The sequence below is a fragment of the Pyrus communis genome, chromosome 8 (genome assembly GCF_963583255.1).
Source record: "Pyrus communis chromosome 8, drPyrComm1.1, whole genome shotgun sequence".
NCBI lineage: Eukaryota > Viridiplantae > Streptophyta > Magnoliopsida > Rosales > Rosaceae > Pyrus > Pyrus communis.
The window spans coordinates 26,250,159-26,266,938 of NC_084810.1; the positions used below are offsets into that span (position 1 = coordinate 26,250,159).

The following is a 16,780-nucleotide window of genomic DNA, read 5'->3' on the forward strand; positions in this document are numbered from 1 at the left end:
TACAAACGGACCACTTTGTCTCACACTTGTCACAAAAAATGCTTAACTTTTCCTGATAACCCACATGCGTTGATCCAAGATTCCCTCCTTCGTTGGCTATGAAACGGATATTCATTATGGTTGTTGATGCATTTTCCACAGTATCGATGGATGTCCGTTCTCTTCACACGTAATTCCTGTCTAAACATACACAGATGGGCTAAAGCTTGACTATTTAGGGTACCATGGTAGCTCAATTTGGACAGAGCTACAACCAAAAAGCAAACTGGATTATACCCAGCGCGCTTCAAAGGCTATTATGCAAGTGGCATTTCACCAAACAGTTGATGGGCATCAAATGTTAAGTATGAATTCACAGATTTATAGAAGCCAAAGATTCAAATTTTACACTAGCAATCATACCAAATTCAAAGAAGCATTTCATTGAACATAGGCATCAAATGTTAAGTGTGAATTCATTGATTCAAGCAATCCAAAGAACAAAAATTGACAACAAAATTAGGAGTCTTACGAAAGCTGAGCCAGTCACTGCACACAGAGAGAGAGAGAGAGAGAGAGGTTCCGAGCCAACCAGACTTTGCTGGCTGTGACAGCACTTTGAGCAATCTAATCTGCTGAAGTTCAACGCAGCGTTTCACTTCACTTATGCGAATTCAAAGGATGGGCATGATTACTTAGATAGCATCAGAATTGTACCTCTTGTCTTTATTCCCTGTGTGTTTAACAAACTTTATGCTCCATCAAAAATCCGCACGGGCAAGAATACGCATTCTTAGAAAGTAAACACGATCAGGAGACTTGAACATAAAAGTATGGTGGATGAAATCACTGCTGTTAATTCTTAACCACCTGAGTTACAAGCACCAACTATTTTGCATTAGTCTCAAATCTCGATCGTGGAAGTTTTATTCCGCTTTTAAGTTTTTGGTTGATATAGTAACTGTCGACCATGAAATTTGAGCTCAGCCACCAAAACAAATTGTATCTTTAATACTTCTTTCCTCTTGAAAATCTCATACTCATAGCCTATCTTTCTGCAACATGTGTTGAATGATAATCTTGTCTTGGCACAAGACAATTGATCCAGCCTATGCACAAAGAAAGATTCATGCACATGCTAGAGAATTCTACCAAAGTTTAAGCCGGTGGTAACTAACTAGAAAGTTCTAGTTAGTTGTAAAATAGTGAGGACATTAGGCAAAGCCTAAGTCGGTGTGCATGCTAGAAAGGTCTAGCTGGTTGTAAATTTGTGTGGTTGAAATGCAAAGCCTAAAGGCGGTGGGCAGTAGTAAGTTGGCAAAGTATGCCTATAAATATAGGTATGTGTGTGCGTGTTGTGATGTAAGAACTAACAGAGCAAGAAGTGAGGAAGAGTTAAGAAGTGTGAGAGTATTTGAGTGTTTCCTCTTGTATTAGTTTGTTGTGAGAGTTAAAATAAAATTTTGTGTAATACTTTGAGTGTTCTTTATTTCTTTTGCCTATCAATTTTGATGTGTTACATTATTCTTTGTGAGATAAACATCTCCCAAGTAGTGAAGTCCTTTTAAGACCCAACAAAGTGGTATCAGACCTATGGCTAGCAATGCTATGGCAGCCTTCCAAGTTCCAGTGCTCGATAACAACTTCGATAATTGGAGTATCAAAATGAAGGCCCTTTTGGGTGCACACGATGTCTGGTAAGTCATGGAGAAAGGCTACATTGAGCTAGAAGATGAAGCTACTCTGTCTCAACCCCAGAAGGAGAGTTTGAAAGATTCAAGAAAGAGAGACAAGATGGCTCTCACCTCATCTACCAATCATTAGATGACAATGGCTTTGAGAAGGTCTCGAGTGCAACCCCTGCCAAGCAAGCATGGGAGAAGCTTCAAACCTCTTACAAAAGAGCTGAACAAGTGAAAAAGGTTCGTTTTCAAGTATTAAGAGGTGAGTTCGAATCTCTACAAATGAAAGGGTCTGAATCAATCTCCGATAATTTCTCAAGAGTCTTAGCCGTTTCTAATAAATTGAAAAGAAATGGTGAAATGTTGGAAGATGTTAGAATTATGGAGAAAATATTACGCTTGTTGGACCCCAAGTTCGAGTACATTGTCGTGACGATTGAAGAAACCAAAAACTTGGGAAGAATTTACTATAGAGCAATTAATGGGTTCACTGCTAGCATATGAAGAGAAACATAAGAAGAGGCAAGGGAATGATGAGCAACTCCTCAAGATGCATGTCTAGCCAAAGAAGAAAGAAGAAAGCTTCGACAACGAGAAAAGCCAATACGGGAAAAAGTCATGGCCGAGGTCGCGGACGTGGACATGGGTGTGGAAGTGGTTGGAACTTCAACAACCATAGCAACTACGAGAGAGAAGAAAGCTCAACAAAAGGTCGTGGAAGAGGGCGCTTAAACTGGAGGTATGAAAAATCTTAAGTTCAATGCTACAATTGTCAAAAGTTTAGGCATTATGCTTGGGAATGTAGAGCTTCAAGTAACAGACCTGATGAGAAGGTCAATTATGTGAAAGAAGATAATGGCATTATGCTACTAGCATGCAAGAACAATGGTGGAGACCAAGACTATACATGTTACCTTGACACCAACGCCAGCAACCACATATGTGGAAGAAGAAACATGTTCGTAAAGCTCAATGAATCGGTGAGTGGCAACGTTTCTTTTGGAGACGAATCCAAAATACCCGTAAAAGGAAAAGGTAACATCCTTATTCCCCTAAAAAATGGCGGTCACCAATTAATTTCAAATGTCTACTACGTGCCCAATATGAAAAGCAACATTTTGAGTTTGGGCCAACTCTTAGAAAAAGGTTATGATATTCATATGAAAAATTATAGCTTTTTTCTTAGAGATGACAAAGGAAGATTAATTGTCAAGGTGAAAATGTCAAAGAATAGGATGTTTCCTATGAATATTCAAAATGATGATGCAAAGCGCCTTAAAACATGTTACAAAGACACATCTTGGCTTTGGCATCTTTGTTTTGGGCATCTTAACTTTAGGGCTTGGAGTTATTATCTAAGAAAGAGATGGTGAGAGGCTTACCGTGCGTTAGCCACCCTGATAAAGTTTGTGAGGGATGTTTATTTGGAAACAGTTCAGGAAAAGCTTTCCAAAGGAGTCAACCACATAAGCCCAGAATCCATTCGAGCTTATTCACACCGACATGTGCGGTCCAATAAAACCAAGCTATTTCGGTAAAAATAATTATTTCCTTCTCTTCATTGATGATTTTTCAAGGAAAACTTGGGTATATTTCTTAAAGCAAAAATCAGAAGCATTTGGAGCATTCAGGAAGTTCAAAGCTGTTATAGAAAAAGAGAGTGGTTGTAGGATCAAGGCCATGAGATCTGATCGAGGAAGAGAATTCACTTCGAAGGAATTTCAAGAATTCTGTGAAGCCAATAGAATTCGTCGACCTTTGACAGTTCCAAGATCTCTTCAACAAAACGGTGTGGAGGAGAGAAAAAATCAAACTATCCTCGACATGGCTCGAAGTATGCCTAAAAGCAAGAGGTTGCCTAAGGAGTTGTGGGCAAAAGTAGTAACATTTGCTGTCTATCTATCAAATAGGTCTTCAACAAGAAGTGTGTGGGGAAAGACTCTGCAAGAAGCATAGAGTGGAAGAAAACTAGGTATTTCTCATCTAAGAGTTTTTGGAAGCATAGCCTATGTACATGTACCAGATGAGAGGATAACCAAACTCAACGACAAAAGTGAAAAGTTCATCTTCATCGGCTATGACACAAATTCAAAAGGCTATAAGCTATATAATCTGAACAATGGGAAGACCATGATCAGTCGAGACGTGATGTTTGATGAAGAAGGAGAATGAGATTTTGATTCTCATGCAAGTGATCTCAGCTTCTTTCCTCAGTTTGAAGAAGAGAATGAATAAGGGATGATAGAGCAAGTAAGAGACGTTCAACAAGAATCCACTACTCCACCTGCTTCACCAACATCAACCAATTATGGCAATTCACCAACATTAGCATCGTCAAGTGAGAGTCTAAATGAAAGAGAAGTACCACGCACAAGAAGTATACGAGACCTTTATGACGTAGCTGAAAAACTTGATAATCCTACACTTTTCTGTCTCTTTGCTGATTGTGAACTAGTCGACTTCCAATAAACAATGCAAGATACTAAGTGAAGGAAAACAATGGATGAAGAAATCGAAGCAATGCAAAAAAATGATACATGGGAACTTGCCATTCTTCTGAAAGGACACAAAGCCATCAGAGTCAAGTGGGTGAACAAGACAAAGAAAAATGCCAACGGAGAGGTCGAAAGATACAAGGCGAGACTAGTGGCGAAGGGTTATAGTTAAAGAGCTGGAATCAACTATGACTAGGTTTTTGCACCCGTTGCTCGTTTGGAAACGATACGATTACTAATTTCTTTGGCAGCTCAAAATAAATGGAAGATTCAACAAATGGATGTGAGGTCCGCTTTCCTAAATGGAGTCCTTGAAGAAGAAGTCTACATTCAACAATCATCAGGCTATGAAATCAATGGGCATGAAGACAAAGTTCTGAAGCTGAAGAAATCCCTCTGTAGGTTAAAACAAGCACCATGAGCATGAAATAGTTGCATTGACAAGTACTTCCAAGAAAACAACTTCACCAAATGCCCTCATGAACATGCTCTCTATGTCAAAGTCAAAGATGGAGATATTTTGATTGTGTGCCTGTATGTGGATGATCTAATCTTCACCAGAAGTAATCCAAGCATGTTTGAAGAGTTCAAGAGAGCGATGACCAAAGCATTCGAGATGACCAACATCGGGCTGATGACATACTACCTAGGCATTGAAGTCAAGCGGAACGAAGAAGGCATTTTCATCTTCCAAGAAAGCTACATGAAGGAGATATTGAAGAAGTTCAAAATGGGCGACTGTAAGCCCATAAGCATGCCAGTGGAGTGCAGGGTCAAACTAAACAAGCATGATAAAGGAAAAAGAGTAGATCCAACATTTTTCAAGAGTCTAGTTAGAAGCTTGTGCTACTTGACTTGCACAAGACCAGACATTCTCTATGCCGTCGAATTAGTCAATCGCTACATGGAGAATCCCACAACTACACATTCGAAGACCACCAAAAGAATTCTTCGATACCTTAAGGGTACTATTAACTTTGGCTTGTTCTATTCAAGTTCTAGTAACTACAAACTTGTTGGATATAGCGACAGTGATTCGGCAGGAGATTCCGACGATAGAAAAAACACTACTGGATTTGTTTTCTTCATGGGAGACACTGCATTCACATGGATGTTGAAGATGCAATCGATTGTCACTCTATCTACCTATGAAGCTGAATACGTAGCCGCTACAGCATGCGTCTGTCATGCAATTTGGTTAAGAAATTGCTGAAAGAATTAAGCATGTTGAAAGAAGAACCAACAGAGATTTATGTTGACAACAAGTCTACAATAGCTTTAGCAAAGAATCCGGTGTTCCATGATAGGAGCAAGCACATAGATACCCGTTATCACTACATTTAGAGAGTGCATTGCAAGAAATGAAGTGCAAGTGGAATATGTGAAGTCTCAAGACCAAGTCGTCGACATATTCACCAAGCCACTCAAACAAGAAAACTTTGTCAGATTGAGGACCTCAATCAACGTCACAAGACAAGATTAAGGGGGGATGTTGAATGATCTTGTCTTGGCCCAAGACAATTGATCCAACCCATGCACAAATAAAGATTCATGCACATACTAGAGAATTCTACCAAAGTTTAAGCCGGTGGTAACTAACTAGAAAGTTCTAGCTAGTTGTAAAATTGTGAGGACATTAGGCAAAGCCTAAGTCTGTGTGCATGCTAGAAAGGTCTAGCTGATTGTAAATTTGTGTTGTTGAAATGCAAAGTCCAAAGGCGGTGGGCAATAGTAAGTTGGCAAAGTATGCCTATAAATATATGTATGTGTGTGTTGTGATGTAAGAACTAAGAGAGCAAGAAGTGAGGAAGAGTTAAGAAGTGTGAGAGTGTTTGAGTGTTTCCTCTTGTATTAGTTTGTTGTGAGAGTTAAAATAAAATTTTGTGTAATACTTCGAGTGTTATTTCTTTCTCTTGCCTATCAATTTCGTTGCGTTACATTCTTCTTTGTGAGATAAACATCTCCCAAGTAGTGAAGTCTTTTTAAGACCCAACATGTTCCGTTTGAGCTGGTTTTTCTTGCATTTCTTTAAGCTGTATATATTGTATAGAAACATGAATCATACAACGTTGCCACTTTATTTCATCGCCCGAGGTAAATGAAAGAGAAGGAGAAAACCCGAATTTGACTATTATATACGACTACTTACTATTACATGACGAACGATAAAACTGTTGAGGAAAAACAAAACGAAAATCTCTTTGCGCCATATATATAACTATAACATTGTAATCAGATAACCAAGCTCATAAAGAGCAAGACAGCATGCAAACTCCAGGCCTATAAGCCCAAGCAGGGGGGTAAGCGAGCGTATTTCTCCTTTCCTGGTTGCTCATCATATGGTCGTTCCATTACTTTAAGCACCCTCCAAACCTCCTCAAAATCACCTTGTTCAGCTGCATCGATGGCACTCTGGCACAAGTAGTTTCTGAGAACATACTTAGGGTTCACCGCATTCATTGATGCCTTCCTCTCCTCATCTGAGATGCCGCTTGTGGCCAGCTGCACAAGTAGCAACCATAATGTGTGAGAAAATCAAATGACACGTTCGCTTTTGACGAGACTCTAGCCACTGGACGAGTTTAATAAATATTCTGAGCGAAATAACGTCTATGATGAATGCAGCGTCGGTATCAAACCAATATACTTTTCCGAGATAGAAATCATAAGAAAACCAGAGTTCATCGTACCTCCTCTATGTAGATATTCACCCAGCTGATCCATGCCTCCTTTTGCTCCTGCCCATTGTCTAATAGAACAGCCTTTAGTGGGTTCAACAACTCCTCTTCGGGAATGTTAGGATCAGCTTTGATATTGGATAGCAACCAAAAAAAGTTTGTGTAATCCACTTTGTCAATAGCCATGTTATTCAGAAGTTTACTGATCAGCTGTTTAATGTACATGGGGAGACCAAGTTTTTTGGTCATTATAGCTTGATGGTCATCCATGAATTTGGTTCCATATCCGTAAAAGATCCCCCGAAAATAAAATTTTAATTAATTCCCACTTCAACATACATTTAATTACGATGAAGGTGTAGGAATGAAAAATTACCTTTCCATTGCATAATTCGCCTCCTTATCATCTATCAACTTGGCAGCTACAAGAGTTCTGGTGAATTGTGCAATATTCGACAAGCCAATATCAGGCTGATTTGTAAAACAATATCTCCTCCCAGGAAGATCCGTGGTATTCGGCATGTAACTTGGAGCAAAGGCATCCAGATATCCGGAAGGACCGTAATCAATTGTAAGACCCATAATGCTCATATTGTCAGGGTTCAACACACCGTGAGTAAAACCAATCCCCTGCCATCTGTCAACCAAGGAAGCAATGCTCTCAGCAACCTGCACCACCCAAGCTGTTAAAAAAATTATGATGGGAGCAAAGTTCAGAAAAATAGCTAATTAAGTACGCCTGAGTGTAGAACTTCTATCAGAAACTATTTTCAGAGTGGCCGCAAGGGTAGATGAGAGAAAAGACCAAGGTTCAGCATAAAGTGAGATTGCCATTCTCAATTGTTGCAACCACATTGGCAGAAATGTTGCGCTAAAAACTATATATGCTAGATAGAAACTGGCGATGCATCAAATCATCACATTCTGTGATACACAATGACTAAGTCCTATTAAAAATAAAAGAAAACTAATGAAAAAATCTTGAAAACTTTAAGTTTTAACAATAAGGACAAAATAAAGAGTAAAGTGAATAATACCAGAATTGACTTTTTAGTGTAAAAATGTGGTTTTTCGTTCAAATAAACAGTACTGCAGACTTTTCTTTAAAACTCTCTAAAAATAATAAGATGGTCCCTGAGTAATGTGCTGCAGCACGGACCGCAGTATCAACAGCAGAAGCTGAACAAGCCAATTGCATCTTAATTAGTTCATAGTGTACATTGCAAACAAGAGATATACCATCCCATCTTAATCACTTTCAATGCCCGATATGGGAGGCCACCACACCACTAGGAAAACAAAACTTCTTACAAAACTACTGAACCAAGTAGGACTGTGCACCAACACCTTTACTCCAATGAAAAATTGAAGTTTTAGCGAAAAAGTTGCGGTACTATTTACTTTAACGAAAAATCATATTTTTACATTAAAAAGACAAACCTAATATTATTCACTTTATCCTTTATTTTATCATTATTATTAAAATTCAAAATTTTCAAATTTTTTTATATTAGTTTTTCTACAGAAAAATGGTTACCTGCATATCAGATCAAGAACTCCATCGTTGCCTGTGTTAAAAGAACAGTGACTTGGGTGGATTTTTTAGTTATTTACAAAATTGCCACAGCCTCTTCGCAGCCGTTCAGATTGGAAATTTTAATTTATTTACGAAATTGTCACTGCTTTGCACAGTGGAAGGGCGCCCACGCGTCAATCATCGTGGATTGCTTCGACTGCTATTCCGTCCGTTTCCATCCCCTTTTCTTTCCCTCCATCAAGTCCCCCCATCCCTCCCTTTTCTCAGCAGTACATTCTTGTTACGTTCGTCCGCTTTCCGAATTTTTTGCTACGATTCCGGCGAAGGCCGTGTCGAAGCAGTTCAAAAACGATTCCTCAGTGCATCAGGCAACTTCTATACAGTTTTCCCAAAATTAGATCGTTTCTAATCCCGATCTGTGTTCTTCAATCATGTTGTGTTCGTCTGTTTTTAATTGTTGGTGCAGGTTCTTGACTATTTTCAAGGTATGTGGCCGTGAGCCCACTTCAGAGGCCGGTTCGACATTCCGTTGTTTGTGAGGTCGCAACGAAGAAGCCCGACTCTGCTGTGAAGAGAGCTCGGCAGGCCGAAAAGAGGAGGATTTACAACAAATCCCGGAAATCCGAAATCAAAACCCGGATGAAGAAGGTACTTCTCTTTTCTGCAAGTTAATTTGATTTTAACTGAGGATGGAGAAACCCTGCAAACAATTGCACCAGGCTCCTTTTTGGATTGCCACTGCAAATAAGGACACGAGGAATTTCTTTTAAGAAGAGAATATGAGGAGCATATATTCCTAAAATTTATTCCTTTTCGAGCAACATATTGATATTTTAGCATCAGATCAAAGCAACGTAGGGTATATTAATATTTTCGTATCAACTTTTGATTATAATTATCATAAATTTAAAATTTTAAAGTGATGGTTATAATTTTATTTGGAGTCCAAATTTTAGTTAGTTTTCCAAAATTTCCTATAAAATGAAAGTGTTTGAGAGAGGAGCAGATAGTTGGTGAAAAGAAGCTATAGAATGGCAAGGGTAGTGAAAAGGAGAGATGAGAGAATTCTGACAAGGCTGGCAGATGAGTTCGAACAACTGGCCGCTCAGCTGAACTCTCGGTCACCGATCACCATGGAAATTGGCAAGTTCACCCAAGCCTGTCGTCTCGTTTCTCCTCTCATTCGACACTTAGGCGTCGCTATGAAGTTCGCCGACATAGAGTACTCTGCTAAGGTATTATTCATCTCTTAGACTTGAGAGTTTGATGCTTTTTGGTGACGGGGAGATTTGGGTTGCAACCTTGTCATTGTCTTCTACATTTGAATCAAATTTCAAAAGTTTGATATAAAACTTGGGTGTTCTTTAGGGTTTGGTGGCTTGTGATTGATGAGTGCTTTGATTTCTTTTGTGCGTTTGACTCATGGGAAATATACACACGATTAAATCAGTTACTCTTTTTTTAAATAAATAATAAAACTAGAGGATAATATACAGACAATAAAAAGGAACCAAATTTTATTTTATGTACGTCCTTATTGTTTATTCAGTGTTCCTCAACTTTATAATTGATTTGCTCATATTTCCTTTTGATTCAATGGATTTTTTATATAAAAAAATTATTATTATTATTAATAAGAGGGAGAAGATTTTAAACTATTACAATTATTTAAGAGAGAGAGTTTTGAACTTGAAATGAGTGGAAATCCAACACCATATACACTAAGATATTGAACTACATGCTGATTTAATGGTTTCAGCTAATTCAGTTTCGTAGAGCAACTTCCTGTGCAAGGATGTAAATTTGAGAATATAAATGAACATTTTATAACTCAATTACATCTAACATTTTATAACTCAATTACATCAAACTTTTATGATGAAACCCAACACCATATACACTAAGACATGTTTTGCTCTAGTAGGAGAATATAAATTTCATGATGAAAATGAAATACATCTAACTTTTTTTGTTATTGATTTTTTTTTTTTTTTTTAATTTAATGTGATGAAATATTTATTCATTGCGTTAAAATAATAAAAGGAAGGCAAAAATATTAAATAAAAACTCAATTACATAAATTCCTAAACATTTCTTATTATTCTTAGGAGAATACTTGGGTTTGGGTACTGAACAGTCAGTAACTCAATTTAACTGACCATCTATGTGGCCCAATGATTTTAAGACATTTGTTAATCCCAACACTCTGCTACCTTTGTAACCAAACGCGAACCAACTCTTTAAACCCAATACCAAACAGAACTCTTCCTCTTCGATATCTGCAAATCTTCCAAGCCATCGCTATGGTTTCTTCTTCAGCCCGCCTTCTCTCCTTCATCTTCTCTCCTCAACTGATCCCATCACCGCCCCAGTCCCTCTTTCAACCGTTGATTCAACCGCTACAGTGCGATTGACGGCTACGAAATCTGCAGCTATGTGGGTATGTCGGCGGCACTTTATCTTGGTGAGTGAGATCGAGCTCGGCGTGGCTGTGGAGGACAAGATTGGTGAAAATGAAGTCTATGGCTTGTATCTGGAAGATGATGGTGGAGCCGACGAGGTCGCCGTGACCGGCTTTGAAGATCTACGCAGACTTGTTGGAGAGGAGGAAGACTATTGTTTGGTCACGGGTTTAAAGCATCAATTTGTGTTTGGTTACAGAGATGGCAAAGTCCTCGGATTGACAGATGTTTTAAAATTATTGGGCCACGTAGATAGTCAGTGAAATTGGGGACTGACTGAAATGCATGAGATGTAAAAATGAAAATATATTACTTTATTTTTTCACATCTTCTGGTGAGGGTGAGTAATTTTGTGACGTCCCACATCGTCTAGAGGAGTGATTCTTATATTTATATTCTCATCCTACCTAGCATGAGGCTCTTTGGAAGCTCATTGGCTTTGGGTTGCATGGGAATTCCGAAGTTAAGCGAGTAGCGCGTGAGAGCATTCCTATGATGGTTGATCCACTGGGAAGTTCTCGTGTGAGTTCCCAAAAACAAAATCGTGAGGACGTACTTGGGGCCCAAATTGGACAATATCGTGCTACGGTGATGGAGCGGACCCGGATATGGTGGGAGCTCGGGTTAGGATATGACAAATTTCGATATTGAAATTTTGGTGTATTGGATTTCAAATATATTTTTAAGTTATATAATACACAATTAAGACATTTTACATATTTCAAAGATGATCTTAATTATTTATATTTGCCTTTTGATTTTGTTCATATATAATTCCCTTTGATGTGAGTGTTTCTTTGTTTTTTTTGTTTTTTTAATCAAATTTTGATTAATGTGGTGGTTGCTAGGTTAATGGGATTGAAAAGGCAGGAAAGTCAGTTAATACCCTAGAAGATTTGCTTGACCGTGAAATACAACAGAATACCATGAAGGACCAAAGTAGTGCTTCGAGATCCCTCGTCAGAGTGAAGCGTTCACTTGAGATGCTTAAGATAATATTCGAGCAAACTCTGGCCTCAAGGTTTTACTTATCTCAAACCTAGCCTCGATCTTCATTGAATTCACTGTTTCATTAACATGTCTAAAATCATTTTCATTTGCAAATGCAATATCATATTAAGCGTGCAGCTACATCCACTCATATGTTCTATTTTCTCATATCCACTTAATTTATATTTCCGTTCATCATGAATTTTTTTAATATTTAATATTCATTAAGTGCTTTTAAAATGACTGAAAATGCTTCTAAGAAAAATGTTTTTGGGTTTTAAGAGCACTTAATTAAAGTGCTTCTTACAAGAAGTATCAATTATGTGATTTTTGCATGAAGCACTTCAAGTGTTTTTTCAAGATTCACTTACATTTTTACTAAGGATTGGTTTGAAAAGTACTCTCATCAAACGCATGTTCAGTCATTTTAAAAGTACTTCCAAATGAGTTCATAGACTCCTCGTTCTAAACTCGTGATATCCATTATACCATGACTTAATTATTCTACTGAAGGCACATAATTATTTAGTGACTAATCTTTGAATTAATTATTCACAAAAGAACAAACCCTAAATCAATGACTGCTATCTCTAATTTTCTAATTTTTGTATGTCTCTATAATTTTGCAGCTAGCTGCTATTCTACTATCACAGATTCACAGTTACTTATAACTTGAATTTCTTTTTCTTTTTAATTTTTTTACTTGGGCAGCGGAAATTCAATCATGGATGCGGTTAACACAGCATATAAACAAGTTTTTTACGCCTACCACGGATGGGCTATGAGAAAGGCTGTTGCGGGTGCACTGTACACCCTTCCTACAAAGTCACTGTTCTTGAAAAGGCTAAAATTAGATGGTAAGACATTTCTAGTATGTAACTCATCATTGTCATATTATCTGCTTCCAAACCAGGCTTCTCGCAGACTAGCTCATATCTAGTGACATTAGGCTAGAGATTTGGGATTGATCGGTTTGACTGCTCATGGTAGCGGTAGCTACCGTGGCCAGTTGCAGGTTCTTTTTTTCGTATCCAATATGGAGAAGAAGAAAAGAAAAAAAAATCTTACGTTCAGATATTGAGCATGTATAATTAGCATGAATTTTCTATGAATGCTATACGTGCATGCGTATTTTAGGGTTGGACTTGATTGGTTACACAGTTTGTTTGGTATTATATTTTATCAGAGGCATCGGCTTTTGTTTTGATGCAAAGGACAGTTACTGCATTAGCTCCTCTGATACGCTACATCGACAACTTATTCCATTCAAGGGAGTCAGCTCAAGAACTGCTACACTTGATTTGATCGATTTCCGTCTTTCACACTTACGCATGCATTTTTACAAATATGCTTTGATTTCCGAGTTTCATATGTATGTTATGATTGAATATCAGTGTGAACCTTGTAAGGATTGTTATTCTATTTGGTTATAGTTATGATAATTTTCCTTTTTCCATTGCCTACCATTCTATACTTCATGTACTGTTGGTCAACTTTTTTGAACTAGAAGGTCAGGAGAGTTCGAAGCGTGGTAAAACCGAAAAAAAGTGATGCTCTTATGTCTAAGTGCTTCGAAGTTTCCACAATGCAGTTGGATCTCTCTATTGTGAAGAAATTTTCTATGCTCTACGTTTTCCTTGGACTTTGTTTTCCATAACATTTTCTGTTTAGCCATTTAATCCTCAACCAGATTATAACCTTGTTGAAGACCCTTGATCTGAGTTGTTAATTGTTATTTGTGGGACCATGATTTTCTAGAACTGGAGTAAGGCTAATCAGAATGTTGTTACCTCAGAAGTTCAGTCATGGACTCATCAACTCCGGATGGAGCTGTATCAAACGGAGTAGGGTGCCACCATCACTCTACTCCAGGGCACTAGACGAAGTCCAAGCGACTCTGTTGGATGACCATGCTTGTTTCGTGAGACAAGCAATTTGATCCAGAATTGGATACAATCAGATCTTATAAGTCTTGGAGTTCCTACAATCTAGGAAGAGGCATGTCCCGCAAATAATCACAACTCCTAAAAAGAAGCAATATTTACTTACTAGATATCCTTCAGGATTCTCTCGGCTTAGAACGAGGATTCTATTCTAAAAAATCTCTCCCACGATATAAATACACCATCTTAGGGTTCATCTAGGGTAACGCAATCTAAACGCTTTAATTCTCTAGCCTACTACTTGAGTCTCATATCATCCACTAACTTGATCGTCGGAGAGTCTTTGGCCGGTACACACCTCCGGTCTTAAGTTTGCTCACGGTTGTATGCAGTTTTGCAGGTTGCTCAAGTTTGTGCTCAATCGCCGTTTATGGAAATGCACGAATTTGGTTCCAACATTATTGATATCGATTTTGGTGGACAAGCAAGCATATGACAGTATGTATAATGAGATTACTTGAGCGAGACACATTAATCTACAAATATGAGTGAATAGTGTTTTTCCTATGAATAGCTCATTGATTTACATATGATGATTTAAAGGAGCTTCGAATTGCATTGACATGACTACCTCTCTCACGACATTGATTTTGGTGGAAAAATATGCAAACGGAAGAACAAATGCTCCTCTCAAATGCCTATTAACATGTGTTCCGTTCGGTTTAAGAATGAACCTACACTCCAGTTGGACTCCAGTAGCCGAAAGTTGCAAGAATTAATATTTCTATGGTAGGGAATCTAGCATGATGGAAAGAAAGGAATAAAAGAAATGGAATTCGAAGGAATAGGTGGGCTGAAAAGGATGAAAGGAATAAAATACAGTGATTTCAAGTGAAATTAGAGAGTGAGCTCTCGACACTGAGACCGAACGAATTATGGGGAAAGTGGCCAGCTAGAAAGGAATAAAATAATGAAAAGAAATCAAAGAGCAGCTCCTGGAAGAAAGAAAAAGCAGACTTCAAGTGGGTGGAATTGAAAAAAAAAATAAAAAAATAAAATGAAAGAGGAGGATCCAAGAGAAAAAGAAAAAGAGAGCTCCCAGTAAGAGAGTACGGAGATGGAGTTTGGTTGTTGGTTGCAGGTTGCAGAAAGAATAAGGAGAGCTTAGGAGGAAGCCTTGTGAAACGGGTTGTACTCCCTCTTTGTTTTTTCATGTATACTGTTGTATGTATTTGTATAATTATGTTGGAACTAATTTCTTTTTGTTAGAGTGAGATTATGAACCTCAACACAAATTTGTAATTCTCAACACAAATTATCTGCAACAAATTTGTACTGTAGTATTGAGTGATAACTAATTAATAATTACTTTCTTTCTTTAAAAAAAATGGAAAAAAGTAAAAAATTGTTGTAAACTTTCTTAGTTTAAGTGTGATTGTGTAAATCTTATATTAGATTTGATTCTAGTTATTCTTTCTTATATAGAATTGTATTCCTTGGGGATGAAGGAATTCTTCTCCCTCTTATTATTATAAATAAAGGTACTACGTAGGAGGGAATAACACACATATTCCCCTACAATTCTACAAACACATCTCTCTCTACAATCTCTCCATGTCGCTGGCCCCCTTCCTTTAGTCACGCAATCAAACCAGTTCATCAATATCATCAAGCAATCAAGTTCTTACAAATCAACGGTTTTTATCTCGATATTTTTGCAGTCCTGATAGCATGAACATTCATTATAATAAATGACCCAACTTTACATTTTTCGAATTTTAGATTCTACATAAATTGTGTATGCGTTATATTCATAATTGTTGAATTATGTGAATTTGATATTGCCTTGAATTGCATCAAATATATGTCCATGCATTGAATTATTTGTTTAAATATGCATTGAATTAATATGGAATTAAAACAAAAACAAAAAAAAAAATTCATTTAGGGTTTCATCAAAACCCATCCTTGTCGTTGGGCCCTCGAGCCAAGAACCCATCCTTGACGTCACTCACACTAAAACCACCATGACGCATGGCCGGCAGCCATGCCTAGCTACCGAAAAAGTCAACGGAAAGATTTCGTAAAAAGTCAACGGTTGACCCAAAAAGTCAACCGAGACGCCGAGCTGGTCAACTGAATTAAAACTTTGGAATTTCACTAAATGGATGTCAAAAATGGAGTTAGACGTCTAAATTAGTCTAGGAAGGTTCCTGAGAAAATTTCGTAAAAGTCGATGTAAGGAATATTCCAGTCGTCGGAAATCTGGAAATTTCGCCCGATTTTATGGTAAGTTTTCAAATGACCATATCTCTCTCATTTCTCAACCAAATTCGACTTATAATATATCAAAACGAAGATAGGGAAGTGCAGAATAAGATTATACTTGATTGGAGTCCAAAAAGTGGACGGAGTTAGCCGCAAAATGCCTGCAAAGGCACGGAGATCGTCGGAAACTGGGGAAAATTCAAATGGTTATAACTTCTTCTATACTTAACGAAATTGGGTGAATCAAAAACAAAAATCATACCTCTCGACGAGATGAGAGAATGGTACCCTTCTCGACTTCTAACTAGCTGTAGTTTGGCCTAAAAATTTACAGTCCGATTTTGTTTTGATCCCAACAGTCTGGAAAGAAGTTCGAGGTTAGGTTGGGTGTTTTGGATTCATGAGGATGAGACGAAGCTTGTGGTGCTCTTGATTTGGGCGGTGGTGGTCGGAAAATTTGTGCACCGATGTGTACAGTGACAAAGGAGTGTTTTTTTAGTGGGGAATGGGTCCCACGGTCCACAAAATCCCACCAAAAAATATTATAAAATAATATATAATAAAAAATAAGTAATAAAATAATAAGATAATATTAAAATATCTAAAATAGTAATTTTACAAAGGTATCTTTCGGATTCGTAGATTCATAGTCTCCATCACAGTTTCGAAACCGATTCCACTTGTACCCATATGTTCGTAATGACGAGTCCTACAAGGATACACTAATAGAATGGATTACACGTCTCACAATATGAGGGTCAACAAAAGTCTACGATTTCACCTTAAATGGTATTTTCATAAATTCA

At 37.7% G+C, this 16,780-nt stretch overlaps 2 protein-coding genes across 2 annotated transcripts; both read left to right on the forward strand.

Moving 5' to 3' along the window:
* The first annotated feature begins 4,160 nt into the window (after positions 1–4,160).
* LOC137743241 (uncharacterized mitochondrial protein AtMg00810-like) lies at positions 4,161–5,369 on the forward strand. The gene is made up of 3 exons (XM_068483117.1): positions 4,161–4,317; positions 4,408–4,554; positions 4,660–5,369. Exons 1-3 carry the CDS (start codon positions 4,161–4,163, stop codon positions 5,367–5,369), a joined length of 1,014 nt encoding a protein of 337 aa, XP_068339218.1.
* Positions 5,370–9,041: 3,672 nt separating this feature from the next.
* LOC137742187 (accelerated cell death 11-like) lies at positions 9,042–13,289 on the forward strand. The gene is made up of 4 exons (XM_068481976.1): positions 9,042–9,606; positions 11,682–11,854; positions 12,535–12,680; positions 13,010–13,289. The coding sequence occupies exons 1-4, from the start codon at positions 9,403–9,405 to the stop codon at positions 13,126–13,128; spliced, it is 642 nt and encodes a 213-aa protein (XP_068338077.1). The 5' UTR covers positions 9,042–9,402; the 3' UTR covers positions 13,129–13,289.
* Positions 13,290–16,780: the final 3,491 nt, after the last annotated feature.

What these genes read in the sequence shown, in the direction of transcription:
- LOC137743241 (XM_068483117.1), top strand. Translation starts at nt 4,161, where the DNA reads ATGGATGAAGAAATCGAAGCAATGCAAAAAAATGATACATGGGAACTT. An exon ending in GGCGAGACTAGTGGCGAAGG is followed by an intron (nt 4,318 to 4,407) that starts GTTATAGTTAAA and finishes TTTCTTTGGCAG; the next exon opens with CTCAAAATAAATGGAAGATT. An exon ending in GAAGCTGAAGAAATCCCTCT is followed by an intron (nt 4,555 to 4,659) that starts GTAGGTTAAAAC and finishes TCTATGTCAAAG; the next exon opens with TCAAAGATGGAGATATTTTG.
- LOC137742187 (XM_068481976.1), top strand. Translation starts at nt 9,403, where the DNA reads ATGGCAAGGGTAGTGAAAAGGAGAGATGAGAGAATTCTGACAAGGCTG. An exon ending in GAGCAAACTCTGGCCTCAAG is followed by an intron (nt 11,855 to 12,534) that starts GTTTTACTTATC and finishes TTACTTGGGCAG; the next exon opens with CGGAAATTCAATCATGGATG. An exon ending in GAAAAGGCTAAAATTAGATG is followed by an intron (nt 12,681 to 13,009) that starts GTAAGACATTTC and finishes ATATTTTATCAG; the next exon opens with AGGCATCGGCTTTTGTTTTG.